Genomic DNA, 20249 nt, shown 5'->3' on the forward strand with positions numbered 1-20249 from the left:
CTTCTTGGGACATTTGTTAATTTTCTTCTAACCATGTTATTTATTTTTAAATAAAATATTCTCTTATTTAAATTCCATTAGTAAAGTCATATGTTACTGATTATAACATTTTCAGGCTTTCTTAAAGAGTTGTATCCAACTACTGTTGTAGGGAGAGACTAGTCCCTATAAATAGAATTTTGAAGAGTTTTTCATACAAAGACATTGAGAAATACTCAGTTGACCATTAGTTTGAACCATCTACAGTTGCCATTTTGTAGGACAAAAACCATCTAATTTCAGCAATTTCAAATAGTTGAACTTAATCATTGCTATTCTGACTCAGTAGTATTCTTTTTATGCATTCATTTGAACAACAGACTCTAAAATGCTAGTTAGCTCAAAGTAATGATCTTAACTGAGCATTTTAAAAGGAAGACAATGAAGTGGCTTCAATCCGGAAAAATACCACCTGCTGGCATTTTGGCCTTGCCCTTGGATGGATACAGGGTTGTGGCTTCTCAGGTGAGGCAGATGTGACCACACTGCACTTGAGTGAGCCCACTAAGGGCCCACAATGCTCTTAGTGGGTTTACTTGAGCACAGTGTGGTCACAGGACTGGCCTCCACTTTAAGATCAGAGCTGACCATGGTGGAAGACTAGACTGAAGTAGAAGAGGACCTGGAATATAAGCAGAGAAAGAGGCTGCAGCAGCAATTTTAGGGCGGTGGGTTTTATTTTTTATGTAATGCCTTTGTATTATGCCTTAAAACATTTTTAAGATTGCTTGTCCTTTTCTTTTCCACCTGCTACATTTTGAAGGCACCTCTAAGATGTAACAGTGTTTGCAGGACTTGGCTTTTTTTTTTTTTTTTTTTTTAATCTTAGAACTTTAAAAAGCAGGTTACCTACTTTATATTGTGTTGACTCATTTTTCTCTATGGCCCACATAAGTAGAATTATAGTATCACAAGACTGCAAGGTGCTTCAGGAAATGGAAATCAAATCCATCCTCTACTCCAGACTGAGCTGCACTCAAAAATAGCATTGTAATGTAAAAGAAGAAACACCTCCTCCATTCTGCTGAGAGAGCCTGAGGCCTAGAGGCTGGAGGGACCAACACCCTGATCTTGCAGCACTCTCCAGGGAACTTTGGCTCTTTGGGTGGTTTGTTTTCTTTTGTCTTAAGGAAGTAACACGTTTTAGGTACATTTCTTAAAATCCTTGTCCTCTTCTCTTTCACACGCGCTCTCTCTCTCTCAAAAAAAAAAGTAGGGGGGAGGGAGGAAGAAAATGCTTGTCCTCTTACTTTACTCAGGGTTTTGTGATTTTCTACACATTTCAGACTTCATTGCTCCCTTTGCTCCCGTATCTCTAGTATATATTTCTCTGAGCTCTTTCTTCCTCTTCTGTGGAAATCAAGGCTCAGTGCGAATGTCTTCTCTTTGTGACATATTCCCACCCAAATGTTCTTAAATATATCTAATAATTCTTTATTCCACTCTTTCCTTACAGTAGATGGTGTGTTGTAGTGCCTATCTGGTATTTTGTTTGTTTCTATTTCTCCTGCCAGCTGGGGACCAGGTCTGATTTGTAGTGGACAGTGACTAGCATAGTGACATTCATAACATAATTGTTGAATGAATAAATCACCAGTTTTTATAGAGGAAGATAATAAAAAGAAAGCCAGAAATCTTAAGTTTTGTTTTTGTTTTTCTGAAGTTTTTTCTTTTTTTGTAAGTTTTAATGAAATTACACTTTGTGTGTTCTTCAGTTTTCCTAAAGATCCTAATACTTATAAAAGTCTTACATTTTTCCTGTTAAAAAACAAAAAGTTGTGGAGTACATAGGTTTATTTTATACCCAGAATTCAGCTTTAGTGAACATTTATTACCATATGCCCTGCCAGGGTTGGAGTAAGATAGGCATCACCTGTTAGGTGTGGACTCTAAATAGTCTATTGTGTCTAGTTTTCTTTTCTTTTCTTTTTTTTTTTAAGAGTTTTTTTATTTATTTGACAGAGAGACAGCAAGAGAGGGAACACAAGCAAGAGAGTGGGAGAGGGAGAAGCAGGCCTCCAGCCAAGCAGGGAGCCTGATGCAGGGCTCAATCCCAGGACCCTGGGATCATGACCTGAGCCAAATGCAGATGCTTAAAGACTGAGTCACCCAGGTGCCCCTCCTGTGTCTAGTTTTTAAGGGTTTGTTTTTTGTTTTGTCTGCTTTAGTATTTCCACTAGTGATACCAATGATAAAAGCATACCGACTTTCTTGTAGTGTGGTATATTTCCCACCACCTATTCTTTCCATATATTAAGATGAGTGGATCAGGGCAATTTAAGGTTGTGCATATATGTAATAGATACAGTTTACTTAAAAGTAATTAATGCAAATAATTTGAAATTGTTTTTTACCTTTCTGTAAAAATTTTCTTGTGTTTCAGATCAGGAATGTTGGAGTCTGGTATTGACCGAATTATTTCTCAGGTTGTGGATCCAAAGATCAACCACACATTCAGACCTCAAGTAGAGAAAGCTGTGCATGAGTTTTTGGCCACACTAAATCACAAAGAGGAAGCAAGTGGCAGCACAGCCCCCGACGATGAGAAACCAGACTCTTCCATCATTACACAAGGTGCCTTGCTTTTCCTCTTGGTCAGTTCCATTGCTTTGCTTCTTGAACCGAGTATAAAGTTAGGGATATGCAGTTCCTTAAAACATCTGTCTCCATGGCAATGCTAGTGAAATTATATTTATTTTAAATATCACCTATATTCCTTAACTGACAGGACATTTCTTTTTTAGATTAACACAAAATAATAGACATTTTACTATTGTATTGAGAGAGTGTGTGTGTGTATGTGTGTGTTTATGTGTGTTTCAGTAGAGGGAATAATTAACTAAAGAGAATTAAGACTATTCTCAGTATGGTGGCTTTCCTGTGATTCAGTATTAGAACAGTAGAGAATTTAGAATGTACTAGGTATCCCAAAGTCTAAAGAAATATGAATGGTGTGTATAGCATATGTGTCTTATAAGGATGGCAATGGCTTGTAGTGTTAATTCAGCAGATTTTTAATTCAGAAAAAATAAATTTTTTCTTTCTCTTTTTTTAAAGGATTTATTTATTTTAGAGAGAGTGTGCAGGTGCACAAGCACAGGGAGGGACAGAGGGACAGGGAGAGAATCCTCAAGCAGACTCTGCTGGGTGCAGAGCCCCACACAGGGTTCAATCCCACGACCCTGAGATTGGGACCTGAGCCAAAATCAAGAGTTGGGCATTCAACCAAATGAGCCACCCAGGCACCTCTGCATAATTTTTTTTTTTTAAACACTTGTCTTTTCCTCAAAGGTGTCCCAGTTCCTGGACCCAGCGCTAATGTAGCCAATGATGCCCTGTCAATCTTGGAAACCATAACTTCTCTTAACCAAGAAGCCAGTGCGGCCAGGGCTTCAACAGAAACGTCAAATGCCAAGACCAGTGAGAGAGTATCCAAAAAACTCCCTTCTCAGCCAAGCATTGACACTAGTACTGAAAAGGAGAAAACTTCTGAGGACATAGCTGATAAAGAAAAGCCTACACCTGATTCTGCAGGGGAAGGACAGGAGACAGCTCCCAAGCCTGAAGAATTTACTGATCTCCCTTGTCCAATTGAAGAAATTAAAAATCACACAAAAGAGAGCAATAATTCAGTTCTGCTGAATAAGGATGTTCAACAGGAAAGCAGTGACCAAAAGAACAAATCAACAGACAAAGGTGAAAAGAAGCCAGAGAGCAATGACAAAGGAGAGAGAAAGAAGGAAAAGAAGGAAAAGACTGAAAAGAAATTTGATCACTCCAAAAGGAATGAGGACCTACAAAAAGTAAAAGAGGAAAAACAAATAAAGGAAAAAGAAATAGAATGTCCAAAACTCCCTTTAGAAAAGAACAGTAATAAACCTAAAACCATTGAAGGGACAAAAGAAGGTATATAAAAACTTGCAAAAATCTACAACTGTTTACACATCAGAAAGTGTCCATCAGGGGCAAGGTGTCAAATTTGCCTTCAGATTTTAGTAACTATTTCAACTGTTTCAAAAGCCTAAAAAGTCATATCCCCTTTGCTAAAAAATAAAGAATAAACATTTGTATATTTTCCATGCCAATGTACCAACTCACAAAGTAAATGAAAAGAAAAGGGCTAAATCTTACAATTTAACTTATAATTTATGCACATACATTATTCCAGGCAACTTAATTCATAGTTATATATCCTAATCTTTAAAATATTAGTAAATAATTCACTTTCTTAATATTTGCTTTTGTATATGTCATTTACATCATAAATTAGTAGTTATTTTTACAGAATACTAGTTTGCCTTTGTATTTTCTCAAAACAGCTCTGCCTTGATACTGGTTACAAATGATGAGAGATTTCTATTTCTTTTTATTTTTTTCTTTCTTTTTTTTGAGAGATTTTTATTTCTAAAGTTAAAGATCTTTGACATGTATTTAATGCAGGAATTATAGATGTAATTTAGGAATTGGGTGCTGAATATGTTTTTGTAACAACATGATTTATCTTCATGTTTTGTTTCCTTCTTGAAGATTGCTCTTTGATAGATTCTGATGTGGATGGACTTACAGACATCACAGTTAGCTCTGTCCATACCAGTGACCTCTCTTCTTTTGAAGAAGATACTGAGGAAGAAGTTTTAATGTCTGATAGCATGGAAGAAGGAGAGATTACATCAGATGGTAAAGCATTTTACTTAATAATGCCTCTATGAAGCTTCCCGTGGAGCATTATTTGTATATTCAGATGGCTGTTTCATGAAAGACAGTGTGGTATAGTGGCAAGAGCATGGGACTTTGTAGTTGGAAGATTTGTTTCTGAGTCCCAGCTCCGAGGTTGTCTGTCTGAACAAGCTTGGTAAGTTACTCAACAAGCCTTGGTACTCCATCTTTTAACTCCATTCCTCAGGTTTATTAGAAGGTGTAGCTGAGACAGTGTACATGAAGATGCTGTATGTGTGAGTATATGTGTCTGGGTTTGTACAGGCGATGTTGAGGGAGCATAGTCCACAAGATTTTCCTTACTTCTGACACCAGTTGCAAATTTGGGATCCCCAAGCCCACCCTTAGGTTTGATAATTCTCTTGAAGGACTCACTGAAAGCTTTAAAATTTATGGTTATGGTTTGTTACAGCTGAGGGACACACATTAAAATCAGCCAAGGAACAGGCATATAGGTCAGAATCCAAGAAAGTTCCAAACATTGAGCTTCCTGTTGGCCTTTTCCTGTATAATTATGGAGAGCATTACTTTCCTGCCATTGATGTCAGACAATATGTATGGTTAATCGCTGACTAGGGAAACTCACATAAGCCTTGATGTCCAAAGTTTTTGTTGGGGCTCCATCATGTAGACATAGTGTCTGATCTTAGTCCCCAGCTTCTGAAAGTCAGGCTGATATCTCATGGCCCAAATCTTCCAACCCAGATCATACTGTGATATGATTTAATTTGACCCAAGAGCCCCAAGCAAACAGAAACACCTGTCAGACACGACATTCCAGAGACTCAGAGATCACCTCCCAGAAACTAGACCACAGTCATGCCTTGTCCCAGGACACGACCATACTTCTCTTTACAGTTTGTTTTTCAGCTAACCCTTATTAAGCACTTACTGTATGCTAGTCATTGTGTTAACTTCTCACATTCCTGTGTGTACTAGCTTCTATAATCCTCACAACAGCCCTGGGAAGTAGGTCCAAGTGAGGAAACAAAGTTACCAAGAGAAGGGTTCATGTCCAGGGTCACGCAGCTGTTGAGCTCCAGGGCCAGGTTCACACCTGAGTCTGGGCTTCTAACCAACATTTTGTGCGGCTCTGTATCACATGATTAAGTTCTGCTTATGACCTTTTTAAAAAATCAAATATTTGCAACTATTTGTAAGTAGCATCTTGTAAATTTGCTGTTGGCTTTTGGATAAAACACTGTAAAGAGAAAATCTTAGAGGAGAAAAAGTAGATGCTTTTAATTCCACAGATGTATTTTTCAATCTCTCATTTTGCATTCGTAGTAGCCCTAGTATGACCAGCTCAAAAAGCAACATCAGTATTCAGGCACTTTTCATACCCGTTCATGAGGTCAGTTCTGTAGGCTTTATGTAGGATGATGAATGCTACTCATCCTGTATGCACCCCACTTTCTGAAGCTGACTAAAATTCTCATTTTGGGTGCTTTTGTGGGGGCTCTTCAAGTTTTTTCGTAGACAGGACTCCTGGTTTTCTATGTATGAGATCCAAAAAGTAAGAAGATGTTTATTTTTAAAGTACTAAGTGGTAGGAAATGAAAACCTTGTTTACAAGTGTTCTACTTGACTGTGTCATGGGGCAACATACCCACCTTCCTAGGGTAGAGGTGTTTTATTAATTTTTTTTTAATTTTTGATTTATTGTTTTGTTTATTGATTTGAGAGAAAGAGCATAAACAGGGGGAGGAGCAAAGGGAGAGGGAGAAGCAGACTCCATACTGAGCAGGGAGCCCAACTCCAGGCTTAATCACAGGACCCTGAGATCATGACCTAAAGTCAGATACTTAACCAACTGAGCTACCCAGGCGCCCCAAGGTAGAGGAGTTTTAATGTATACTTTGTGTAGGGCCTCTTGTGTAGGGACTCTTAATCTCAAATTAATCTAATCTCAAATCTAATCCCAAATTAGGGGCGCCTGGGTGGCTCAGTGGTTTAAGACGCTGCCTTCGGCTCGAGTCATGATCTCAGGGTCCTGGGATCAAGTCCCGCATTGGACTCTCTGCTCAGCAGGGAGCCTGCTTCCCTCTCACTCTCCCTGCCTGCCTCTCTGCCCACTTGTGATCTCTCTTTGTCAAATGAATAAATAAAATCTTAAAAAAAAAAAAGTCAAATTAAAAAAAAGAATTTCAAGCCCACTTTAAATTGTGGCTTCAAGTAAATTTATTCAGTTTTACGGTGGTAAAATATTCATACCAGATCCACTGACCTACAAATGAGAATTAGCTATTTGTCAAGGGACCGTAAATAGCAATAAGGTCTGATTTTTCTTTGCTTTCTTTATGTGTGAGAAGTTAATTGTAAGAAATAAATTAAGATTTGGATTACAGCCATTAAAATGTTTATTTCTGATTTTTTGCATACTGATATTTCCTGTTGGACCTCAGATGTGCATGAACTACACGGGTACTGTTTTGCCACTTGATGCTGATCAAGCATAGTGTTAATTTTATTGGTCATTCACAGAAGCATTCCTTTTTCTGTTGGCTTTCTTCCAGATGAAGAGAAGAACAAGCAGAACAAAACAAAAACTCAAACCAGTGATCCCAGTGAAGGAAAGGCAAAAAGTGTACGGCACGCTTATGTTCACAAACCGTATCTTTACTCAAAGTATTACAGTGATTCCGATGATGAGCTTACTGTAGAACAACGGCGCCAGTCTATTGTAAGTTCAGACCTGATCTGTTGCTATTTTAACCTATTTGACGGGTCTGTGGCTGGGCAGCACACCAAACTGACATGTTGGTTCTGCCTTCAGGAACCTGTCATTTAATGAGGCAGTACAGACATAAACATGGAATATGGGTCTTTGTGTCTTTATCAATAGTGAGAACTTGGTAACAGTGCTTCACAGTATGGGTATGTTCGAGTCCAGTGTGGATCGAGCCATACAAAGAGGATGGGTAGCCATCAGTATAATATGAAGAGGGAGTACAGTCTGCATATTTTCTAGTTAAAGATGGGTGCTTGGATTATTAACAGCTTCTTAAAGAAAAAGATTGCCACTTCATCATATGTGTACATCTGTTTTAAGATGACTTAACAGTTTTAGAAACATTAAAATACAGAATTACACATTTTAGAATAAGGAAATATTGCCCAGGAAAATTATTTGAAAGAAGTAGGAATGCTAATAATGGCTTATCTCTTGAGAACTGGCTTCATCAGGATTTATGCCTATACCTAGGATTTTTGGCACTTTGAGACTTTGAGTTCTGAGTGGGAATGGGGTGGTGGGAGTAACCCACAATAACTGGATTCTTGGCTTTTTTAAGTAGAAAAGCAGAAAGTCCCACATTTAAAACCTGGGTTCCAAGAACATAACCAGCCAGTTGTATTTGTTGTAGGACTAGCCTGTCTGTTAAATCTGCACAACTTTCTCCTTTAGAATAATTTAAAAATTATGATATATTTGCCTATGTATACTTGATGTTCATACATAATTTCCAGCTTTTTTTTTTTTGGAGAGAGAGTGAGCAGTGGGGCAGGGGCAGAGGGAGACACAGAGAGAGAATCTTAAGTAGGCTCCATGCCCCAGCATAGAGCCTCACATGGGGCTCAGTCTCACAATCCTGAGATTATGAGCTGAGCTAAAATCCGGAGTTGAATGCTTAACTGACTGAGATACCCAGTGGCCCGTAATAGCCCTCCTTTTAGTTAAACTAACTGGTTTATTAAATCACCATTTCCTAAAATGATACCTTTCCCATTCTTTAAACTAATGGCAATCTGAAAGAGTAATAAAAAATTTTCACATCTGTCTCTTGTTCTTCTGGTGGTATAATGAATAGGCAGCATTGCAAAGCCCCTTATTTTGTAAGAACATGTGAAGGGCAAACATATTTTTTTTTCAGTGTTTTTGCTTGTTCCTCATAGTCAGGATAATTTTGACTATTTTGTGGTTTTAGGCTAAAGAAAAAGAAGAGAGGCTTTTAAGAAGGCAAATTAATAGAGAGAAACTTGAAGAAAAACGAAAGCAGAAAGCTGAAAAGACAAAGTCTTCAAAAGCTAAGAATCAAGGTACAGGAAGTGTTAACTTTAATATTTTAAATGTCTTATATACTTCATTAATTTTAGATATATTACTTATGAGATGATTATAAAATATAATGATCTAAGTTACATCTCAAAAAACTGTGTTAAAAAACTAATCTATTTTCAGATACGGGAGATTTCCTTTATAATCTGATGTGTTGAATAACTTTTTAAATTATATTTCTGTGTCTAAACATTCTGTCGGGTGCCAGCTCATACAACTCACATTTTAGCAATTTACTTTCCTGTGACTGTGGAATGAATTATCTCTGGAAAATGAATTGTTAACCTATGAGTAATCAAGCCTTGATGGTGATATCAGTAGAATTAATCAACGCTTTATGTTATCTAAAGTGTCAGACATTTATCTGGAATATTTTATTGACCCAAACTGAACTTACTCTGGGCAGTGATCCTGTATAATATACAAAAACATATATGTATATATATATATATTTGCAATTAAAAAGGTAAGGCTCCTCCATCTAAAATATTTTTTTTTATCCCAGCACAACTTAAGGATATTAAAGCTATCTAGCATTTTTAAAATAATTAGAAAATCTTAATGAAAAAGAAATACTAATGTTGTTTATAAACTCTGTTCTGAAATACAGTTTATTGATTGTTTCTTTCCTAGGCAAAAATAGTGTGGATTTAGAAGAATCATCAGCAAAGAGTGTGGAACTTAAAACCCCCAGAATTAAAGAAGTCCTTAAAGAACGGAAAGTTTTAGAAAAAAAAGTAGCCTTAAGCAAAAAAAGAAAAAAAGATTCGAGGTACATATTTTATCTGGCAGCATTCCTATGGTAACATTCCCCCAGCATGCTTTCAGAAGAGAGGCATTGACAGGGTTAATAAAAAGCCTTACCTTGAATGTGTGTGTCATTATCACATGTTTATGAAAACCATAGGGTTTTACTTCTTGTCGCTTAATTCATTGTGTTAATATCTATATTTCAAAATAGTGTTTCTTAATCATTTTTAGAGGGTGGATCCCCCAAAAAACGCACATGCATAAACAGTTGTTTCTAGAATTTCAGAGTTCATAGTCCCTCTAGAATCTCAGGAAATATCTCCACTGTGGACATTCAATAACCTCTTATTTACATTGACTGCATGCATTTTCCAGGCTTGCTAGGCATTCTCTTCAGTGGTGTTCATGCATCTCCCCATAATCCAGAGGGCTGAACCAAATTCTTACTTATCATTGTGTTATCATAGTTAATTCTATAAGAATTAGGAAGCTGAAGAGACTCTGAAAGTGACTCTGAAGTCCTTGGAGCCATAAGCTATGACCAGGTTGCAATTATGGACATTTATCACAGACTTCAAGGTAGCAGAATCAATAATCTGCAGAACTCAGAGGAGTCTGCTCTCAGTTTTCTTATTGTACCTCATTACTATTGGTCTGAGTAAATATGACTACCATATTTTCTCAAAAGAAGGTAAGACATTTGAAATCTAATTATAGCCAATAAAGTATTCATTTTCAAGCAACAAATTAGGAATTTTTTTTCAAGTATACTTTCCTTTAGTGCCAAGAGTAAATCACACTGGGGATTATGTTTGCTTCTGTTGACTAAGATACAAATTAAACTGAAATGTAAGGAGGGTTCATTTATGGATCAAGTGTTTATAATAAAGAAAAACGAAGCTTTTTTTTTTTTTTTAACCTTCCTGAGAAACACTTACATTTGATTCAAATCAAGTTAATGTATGACTCTTCCCTCCCACTTAGGAATATTGAAGAGAATTCTAAAAAGAAACAACAGTCTGAAGAAGATTTGAAAGAATCTCTCAAGACAAGTGAGGTGTGTCTTAATTAATAAAACCTATTTCAAATTCTCTTTTGTTAGATATAGGCCATTCAGTCCTTTGGAGTAAAACTTAGAAATTCAATTTGCTCTTTTCCAAGTTAAATAAAAAATCCCTCATCTTTAGCATTCTTGAACGCCCATTCTATTATGGCCTGAATTCCTCATTTTAACTAGTTGATTCATGTAATCTTTTATTTAGTTAACAGCTACTTTTTCCTACTTTCCTTTCCCTCACCCCCTAACGCCCCACCCCTATTTCTTATATTGACAATAACAAAATTACCAGTAATGATAATAAGAAAAAAGGGGGGTGCTGGCGCCTGGGTGACTCCGTAGGTTAAACGTCTACCTTCCACCCAGGTCATGATCTGAGTCCCAATATCAGCCCCACATTGGGAGACATGCTAAGTGGGGAGTCTATTCTCCCTCTACTCCTCCCTCTACTCATGCTCCCTCTCTCTTGCTCACTCTCTCTTTCTCAAATAAATAAGTAAAATCTTTAAAAAAAAAAAAAAAGAAAGAAAGGGGAGGGCTCTAAAATCCCTCCACCATAGCGGACCATCCATTTCATTCTAATACACTCTTCATCCGTAAATATATGTAATTTTGTAGAGTGGATATAATCTTGCAAAATGATTTTAATATTCCTTCTTACTCATCTCATGTTACTTTGTAAGCTTCTAATTATTATATTTAATGATTGCATAGTGTTTTATTGAATAGACATACTATGATTTAAGCATTTCCTTAGAGTTGAGCATTTAGATTACTTACAAGATCTGATCAATTGAAATAGTAAAAATTATGTTCAATGAATGTTTGGATTATTTTCTTGGGGTAAACTTTTACTTTCACTGGATTTAAATCCTTATTTACCCTGCCACATTTATAATTCTGAAGCCAAAATTTTTTCTTTTTTGTGAGTAAGCTCCACACCCAACCTGGGGCTCAGACTCATGACCCTGAAATCAAGAGTTACATGCTCTACCAACTGAGCCAGCCAGGTGCCCCTATACCCTAACTATGTTAGGGAAAACTAATAATTTAAAGATTATTTGTTTGTAGCCAATAAATAATCTTCATTTCTTTATTTAGAAATTATAGGTATATTTATGAGTATATCCTGATGTTTTAATGGCGTATTTTAAAATATTTAGCTTCATTTTGTGATAAATTTCTTTGAAAAAGTATCTCATAAAATTTTATTCATGTTAGTTGGTTGGAACTACTATAAAATTAGGTTGATAAAATCCCTGTTCTTTCTTTGATGAATTTTAAAGTGTTTTTTTAAGATTTCACTATGCCCTACTCCCTGAGTTAGTAAATTTCATTAATTTTTGTGTTAAATGCTGAGACAGTACAGTGATAAACTGACCCAGAGACAGAAATCTTTCTGAGAACTTCACCCCATTATTTGAATACGAATAATTACAGGTAGTAGTGAGACTGTACTAAAGTATATTTCATTCATTAATACTAATAATCTCCTCAGTGCCATACCTTGGGGCTGGGAGGAAGGTCAGATGTGCTCGTCCATCAGTGTCTTCCTTTGGTTACATAAACATACACATGCTTTATATGTGATATGGTTAGTGTTACAGTGAGTTATCATGTACATTTGAAACTTCCTAAGTAAAATGACCTACAAGTAGCCTGGATTCATGAGGTTTCCATAAATAATTCAATCTCCTAAATTAAAATGTTAGGAAACCTTTATTTATTTCAGTATAAAATTTTTAATTATCTTCATTGTCAGCTATGCTTTGGGACTAAAAAGAATATCGGACTGTCATTTGTGCAGCTTATATTTTTTAATGGGTATTAGTGAACTTTAATAATTTGACGTTAAAGGCCTCCCAAATGCATGGACAGATCTTAGGGGAAATAACTAATTGTGCACAGATGTCTGTGATGTAGTGGGAAGAGTCCTCAACTGAGAATGAAATCCTCTCAGCTTGTTGCCTGGGTATCAAGTTATGGAGCCACTCTGACCTTCGGTTTCCTGGTGCATAAAATGAGGTCACCCATACCTACCACAGGCTGGCTGAAATTAAGTGATATGTCACACCTGACAACATTCAGCATATCCAGTGTACCCAAATGTTAAGTCTAAATATAAAAGTCGATTTTAGTATTGCTCATATTTTAACTTTTATTTTCTTACAGCATTGTGAAAAGGAAAAGGTGTCTTCTTCAAAGGATCTGAAGCATGTTCATGCAAAAAGTGAACCAAGTAAACCTGCCCGGAGACTTTCAGAATCTTTGCATTCAGCTGATGAAAACAAAAATGAATCCAAAATAGAAAGAGAACATAAAAGACGCACGTCTACCCCTGTTGTGGTGGAAGGGGCACAGGAAGAACCTGATACAAGAGATGGGAAAAGGCAAGCAGAACGGTCAGAAATTGGCACAGAAGAGCCCCAGAAACAGAAAAGCACACTTAAAAATGAAAAGCATCTAAAAAAAGATGATTCTGAAGCAGCACATGTGAAAAGCCTACCTAAGAAAGAGACAAAATCTTCCAAGGAAAAGCCTGAAAAAGACAAGACTCTGTCAGAAGACAAATTATCTACAAAACATAAATATAAAGGTGACTGTATGCATAAAACAGGTGATGACACTGAGCTTCATTCTTCAGAGAAAGGTTTAAAAATGGATGAAAATATTCAAAAGCAAAATCAACAAACAAAACTTTCTTCAGATGAAAAAACTGAACGAAAAAGTAAACATAAGAATGAAAGGAAGTTATCAATTTTAGGCAAAGATGGAAAGCCAGTTTCTGAATATATTATAAAAACAGATGAGAATGTTCGTAAAGAAAACAACAAAAAAGAGAGGCACATATCAGCTGAGAAGACTAAGGCAGAGCACAAATCAAGAAGATCAAGTGATTCTAAAATTCAGAAAGATCCTCTGAGTTCTAAGCAACATGGAATCGCATTACAGAGAAGAAGTGAAAGTTATTCAGAGGATAAGTGTGATACAGACTCAACTAATTTAGATAGTAATTCAAAACCAGAAGAGGTGGTTCACAAGGAAAAGCGAAGAACAAAGAGCTTACTAGAAGAGAAACTTATGTTAAAGTCTAAACCAAAAAGTCAAGGCAAACAGTTAAAAGGAGTTGAAACGGAATTACAAGAAAGCGTCACAAAACAGGTGGCCACTCCAAAACCAGATAAGGAGAAGAACACAGAGGAAATCGACCCAGATAGACAGCGGAAGTCTAAAGTTGAAGACAAACCTTCTGAGGAAATTGGTGTCGAAGTTGTATTGGACAGTGCCGCTTGCTCAGCACATGGTACACAGAAGGATTCTAGTCACAGAACCAAGTTACCATTAGCAAAGGAGAAATACAAGGCTGATAAGGATTCAGGCTCCTCCAGACCTGAGAGAAAGTTATCAGATGGGCACAAAAGCAGAACCTTAAAGCATGGTAGTAAGGAAATGAAAAGGAAGGAAGAAAACAAATCAGATGACAAGGATGGTAAAGAAGTTGACAGTAACCATGAAAAGGCCAGATGGAATAGTTCAGTTTCGGAAAAGAAATTAAGTAGAAGGTTGTGTGAAAACCGAAGAGGAAGCTTATCCCAAGAAATGACCAAAGGAGAAGAAAAACCAGCAGCAAACTCCTTGAGCACTGTCAATAGTCCCTCTGTTCAGAAACCAAAAAAGTGCAGTGATACCACAGTAGTGTCTGAACAAGAGCCAATGGAAATTGATTCTGAGCCATCTGTTGAAAATGTATTTGAAGTATCTAAAACCCAAGATGGCAGCAGTAATAGTTCTCAGCAAGGCAGTGACTCTGAAAATGTTATGAAACAAAAAACCAATATCGTTTTAAAGGATGAATTAAGAACTTCCACAGTAGATTCAAAAACAGCAGCTCCAGCCTGTAAATCAGGACGTGGAACAGGAGTTGTTGGTAATTCTGAAAAGCACGCTGACCATAAAGGCACACTTACCAAGAAAGTACATATCCAAAGCACTGTGTCCAAACTGAACTCTGGGGAAAAAGAGCCCATTCAACAGGGAACTCATGAAACAAATACAGACTCTGAAACTAGTCATAGACTGTTGTCACGAGCCCCATCAGAAAATGATAGAACACAGAAGAATTTGAAAAACACAACCAGACTCACTGAAGAACATGTTGCTCAAGGAAATGCTGGTCATGAGCATTCCCCAAATTTAGATCCTTCACCGTCCTTAAATTTAGTAACTGTGATCCCTCAGAAAGAATCTTGTGATGCAGATGTAAGTCCTTTGATTGACAAAAGGACTGTTTTAGAAGGTGGCACAGCCAGCACTTCCCTTGTAGAGCACTCTGACATTCCTAACCAAAGTTTGACTCTTAGGGAATCAGAAGTCCCTAGGACAAGTGACAGCAAAGAAAGTGGGGCAGTTTCCACAGTAGATACACTGGCAAAAGCAAGCATGGATAGCAGAAGACACATTCCAGAAGGTTTCCAGCCTGCTGGGCTGCACACTAAACAAGGAAAAGTAATTGTGCCTGTTGGTAGCAAGTTAATAGATGTGAATACAGAAAATGAGAATGCTCACAAAGAAGGCAGCTTTGTGGACATGGCCAGGAAAGAAAGTGACTTCAACACAGAGCCCAGTTCAAAGCAGACAACAAGAGCGGTACTAGAAAATGGTAAAAAGTCTGGCATCACTGTTGACCCTGTAGTAGGCATGAGAACAGAAAAAGATGCTGAGACCATCAAACTTAAGTGTAGTAGTGGCCCAGGTGAAATGGAAAACAAATCAGTTGTGGTTGAAGGAAGGACTGAAAGTAGTGAGGTCGACACCAGTGCTGGAAGTAACGCTGCTTCCTCAGTTTTACAGCAGAGGAATGGAGAAACTGCTGATGGCACAACCGGGTCTGGCAGAGCAGAAAAGACTTCTTTTGCCACTAGCACTGCAAGGAAGGACGAAGGTGTTCCCCTAAATACAGTAAAGGCAGGGGATGCCACGACCACTTCCTCAGAAACAGGAGAGGGTGAGGTGGCTGTGCCCTGCACAAGCATTGAGGCAGATGAAGGCTTCATAACAGGTGCATGCTCTAAAAACAATCCTCTTCACACTGGGGTAGAAGCCAGTGAATGCACAGTTTTTGCTGCCGCGGAAGAAAGCGGAGGCATTGTCACAGAAGGATTTGCCGAAAGTGAAACCTTCCTCACAAGCACCAAGGAGGGAGAAAGTGGAGAGTGTGCTATGGCTGAATCTGAAGAGAGGGCAGTGGGCCCTGTGACTGCTCATGAAGTCACGGTTGAAGATGATGTCAACAGTGGTGTGACAGAAGAGAAGGATGATGCTGTCACCAGTGCTGGCTCAGAAGAAAAATGTGATGGTTCTTCACATACAGACTTGGAAATGGCTGAAGGAACTGTTAGCTTTATTAGTGAGGTTGAAAGTGATGGCGCGGTGACAAGTGCTGGGACAGAAATAAGGGAGGGCTCCTTAAGCAGTGAAGAGGTGGATGGATTCCAGAGAAATCTCACAAGAATGGGCCCCAAAAAAGAAACTGAAGGAACTGTGACATGCACCAGAGCAGAAAGGAGAAGTGCTACCTCTATTATGTGCCCAGTAACAGGCGCCAAACGACAGGAAGAGCATGTGGTTACAGGCGCAGCTGTGACCCTCGTCAGTAATGACACACCACCAGGAACCAGTGCCCCCCAAGAAGGGAATGCTTCTGCGAATGACGGGGCAGAAGGTGAAAGTGCCGTCACCAGCACAGGGATAACAGAAGAAGATGGAGAGGGGCTGGGGAGCTGCACAGGTTCAGAAGAAGGCAGTGAGGGCTTTCCTCTAAGTTCTGAATCAGAAGATAACGGAGAGAGTGCAATGGACAGCACAGTAGCTAAAGAAGCCACTAACGTACCATCCGTCGCTGCTGGGCCATGTGATGATGAAGGAATTGTAACCAGCACTGGTGCAAAAGAGGAGGATGAGGAAGGTGAAGGGGTGGTGACCAGTACTGGAAGGGGAAATGAAATTGGGCATGCATCCACTTGCACTGGGACAGAGGAGGAGAGTGAAGGGGCATCAATTTGTGGAAGTGCCGAAGAAGGTGACAGTCAGATTGGTACCGCAGCAGGGCGTGTAGGAGCAGAGGCTGGAGCCACCATCACCAATGCCAACGAGAGCAATGTTGACAGCATGAGTGGTGCAGAGAAAGGTGTGAAACATAGGGAGATCTGCTTCAGTGCAAAAGGGATTGTAGAAAGCAGTGTAACCAGCGTGGCTTCAGGGAAGGGTGAAGTGGCACCAGTTCCCGAGGGTGGTGAGGATCCCATGACTAGTGCAGCTTCAGGTCAGAATGACAATTTGCTCACCAGAAAAGAAAAAATTGATGATACCACAATTTCCACCGGCCTGGTGGGGGGCAGCTACAAGGTACTTGCATCCAGGGCAGTCCCAGAATGTGAAGCTGGTCACACATCACCCAGTGGAAAAGAAGACGAAGGTACCATCACCTCGGTGGACAATGAAGAATGTGATGGCCTTATGGCTAGTACAGCCAGTGACAGTGTTCCCAACCAAACTTGCTTAGCTGGGGGTAAAAGTCCAGGCAAAGGCTTGATGATTTCTACCAGCACCACGCATGACTACAGCACTCAGTTAAGCACAGTTACAGGCGTGGAAGAAGGTCATTCAAGTGCTCTGAGAACCGGAGAAAATAAGGAAGGCACCAGAATAAACATGGAGGAATTTGAGGCCCCCATGCCCAGTGCAGTGTCAGGAGATGAAAGCCAGCTCCCTGCTATGAGAAATGAAGAGAAAGATGAGTGTGCCATGATTTCCACGAGCATAGGGGAGGAGTTCGAAGTGCCCATTTCCAGTGCCACAACCATCACGTGTGCAGAAAGTCAGCAGCCAGTGGCCACCATGGAAGAAAGCGCTCAGGACCCCCGCCTAGTGAGCACCGATGACTTTGAGGGGCCCATGCCCAGTGCGGCCACAGCGGTTGAGAGCCCTCTTGCCTCAACCAGCAAGGAGGAGAAAGACGAGTGCGCGCTCATCTCCACCAGCATAGCAGAGGAATGCGAGGCTTCTATTTCTGGTGACCTCGCCGAAAGCGAAAAGGTGCGACCCACCACTGTGGGTCTGGAAGAGAAAGACGGGAGCGCCATCATCTCCACCAGCTCCGGAGAAGACTGCGAGGGCCCCGTGTCTAGCGCCGCCCCTCAGGAGGATGTCCAGCCCTCTGTCACCCGAGCAGAGGAGATCAGCGACACCACCATGATTTCCACAAGCACCTCCGAAGGCCGAGAAGCAGTCATGATGGGCGCTCTCCCGCAGGACGACGAGCCACCTGGCGCGGCAAGGATGGAGGATTTGAGTGACGCCGCCATCATCTCCACCAGCACGGCTGAGGTGCCCGCCGGCCTTGACAGGCTGGATGAGAACCCGCGGACTTCGAGTAGCGTGGATGGGAAAGCGCCACCGTCAGCTCACAGGATGAGCAAGGGCGAGGCCCCGAGGCCCAGCCTGATGTGCACAAACAGCTGTCCGCACCCTGGGCCGCCGGCAGGGGGCAGAGCCGTGGACACTGAGGAGGGGCGCCGCAGCGTGGCAGTCCATGAGCCCTCTGCTGCGGGCGGCCCGCCAGGGCCTACACAAGCATCGGAGGAGGGGTACAGGTGGGATAGTTCCTGCGAGGTGCCACTAGTGGGGAAGGAACAGAGTGAGAGCAATTTGGGCCTCATAAATGCGGCAGAGGGGAGTGTGTGGCTGAGCTCTGTTCAGAGAAGACGGGGGAGCCAGGAGGCGGCTACCGCAGGCCATACCACCTGTTGGGCAGGAAGGGATCTGCAGAGGCGAGTGGACTCACCTGAGGATCTGCCGGGACCAGAGCAAAGGGCAGGGCCAACGGCTGAGGACCCCTCCCTCGGGATCCGCTGCTTGCCAGCAGTAAGTCCTGTTGCTAAAAACACCGATTATGTGCTACCTGCCAGAGGCACTGCAGTGGAGCCGTCCTCCCCTGAGCAGTCCTGGCCCACGGCCCCCGGGAACACTACCACTGAATGTATTAATGGCCAAGAATCAGAAATTGGCCCTTCCCACATGCTAGTCCTTCCAGCTGCATACAGTGTAGCTCTGTCTGCTCCAAACTATGAGCACGACTTGACTGTAAAGGGTGATCACAATGGCAAACAGCTGGTTCAAGAGTCCAATGAGAAAACAGGAGATGGTAATGGCATGAGGAAATCATCCCAGGAGGAGGCAGACCTCAAGGTTCATCCTGAAGAAAATTTGCATGACATAGGTGAGAATCGCTGTAATTGTACATTTTAACATCTTACAAAGATGATTGCATGTAGAGTACATTTTAAACCAAAAGAGGATTTTGGTTCCAGAATGTCACAGAATAACTTAACAAATGGGAAAATTGAGCTTAGAAACGGGTTTAAAAACTGAAAACCTTAGACCCATTTCTCCTGTGGAGAGCAGAGGCAGGAAGCTGGGGGAGGGAAAGTCAGCCAGCCATGTGCAAGTTGCTAAACCTTTGACCCTCGGGTTTCTTATGAGTCAAAATGAACACTACCTTATAACAGCCCTGCGAAATGAGTATTTTTTTTATCACCCTCATTTTACAAATGAGGAAATGGATTCTGGTTGTTTAAATAACTTGCATAGTCCTTGGGGCCTGTTAGAAAAAAATTACCTCTAAGCCTCAGTTTTCTGTTGTGTTAAGATGGGGACAATAGTCAGTAACAAACACCATTCCAGCCTTCATGTGATGTCCTATTGTCTTGTGGTATGTGTCAGTTCAGTTTGGCTGGCTACTTAAAATCAGGGAAGCACTTTTTTTTTTTAACTGAGTTTTATGTTCCAGTAAAATGAGTTTCTGATTTGAAATTTGAAAGAAAAGAAAAATGTTTCCTCCTGACAGGCTTCAGAGAGTGTCAGTCTTGCTAGACATACTTGATAACTTTCCCAAAAATGTAAGCTTTCGGGCTCATTCACTATGCCATACAACTTGGGACACTCTGTGCCAGCTACTACTGTGCTAGGCTCTGGGAATGCAAAGGTAACTCTTCAAAATGGGGAACACCTGTGAATCCAGCCTTGTATTTTAAGTAGGCAGTGACACTCTGGTGGCAGGTGCTTAGAATTTTTGAGAACTCAGAGGGACATCATGGTCTAGACTTGAAGGGTCAGGGATGTTGACTTTTCTACTCTGGCTGTATAAATTTTGGTATCCTGGACTTTTAAACTGGAACAGACCTTGAATGCCATCAAATACAGCCTCAGGAAGCTGAGGCCAGTATATTGAATCCTGTTCATTATAGGGACTTGAGAAAGGAGCCGTGAAGAAGTGTTCCAAGGGTTGAAATAGCTTGAAATTTTCCCATTGAATTTAGCCTGGGTAAATTGAATGCTTTGCAGGTTTTTATGACTTAACCATTGCTACAGTCTGTTACTCCTTCCCCTTCCCACCTTTGTTTCCCTGAAGGAGCAAAAAACCAAAGAGGTTTTACCAAGGAAAAGCCTGCAGCCTCTTAGAGAAAGGAAGGATTTTCTCTGGAGGCTTCTGTGTGGGTGGGTGAAAGAACTGGAAACCACAGTCACAGGGGGACAAGGGAGAGAGAAAGAAAGGACTACAACAGGGATAGG

The 20249-nt window shown here is 40.3% G+C and overlaps 1 protein-coding gene across 6 annotated transcripts in view; it reads left to right on the forward strand.

Moving 5' to 3' along the window:
* Positions 1-20249, forward strand: part of BOD1L1 (biorientation of chromosomes in cell division 1 like 1) — a 54660-nt gene that overhangs the window by 9326 nt on the left and 25085 nt on the right. For all 6 annotated transcript variants that reach the window (XR_006816450.1, XM_045990922.1, XM_045990940.1 and 3 more), the window contains exons 3-10: positions 2423-2613; positions 3331-3945; positions 4567-4716; positions 7272-7438; positions 8682-8793; positions 9446-9584; positions 10547-10619; positions 12792-18897. Coding sequence is in view for 5 of the 6 variants with exons in the window: in XM_045990922.1 (XP_045846878.1) it covers positions 2423-2613; positions 3331-3945; positions 4567-4716; positions 7272-7438; positions 8682-8793; positions 9446-9584; positions 10547-10619; positions 12792-18897 (7553 nt within the window). In the remaining variant the exon portion in view is untranslated. The remainder of the gene's footprint in view (positions 1-2422; positions 2614-3330; positions 3946-4566; positions 4717-7271; positions 7439-8681; positions 8794-9445; positions 9585-10546; positions 10620-12791; positions 18898-20249) is intronic.

Source organism: Meles meles, chromosome 2, assembly GCF_922984935.1.
Source record: "Meles meles chromosome 2, mMelMel3.1 paternal haplotype, whole genome shotgun sequence".
NCBI classification, from domain to species: Eukaryota; Metazoa; Chordata; class Mammalia; order Carnivora; family Mustelidae; genus Meles; species Meles meles.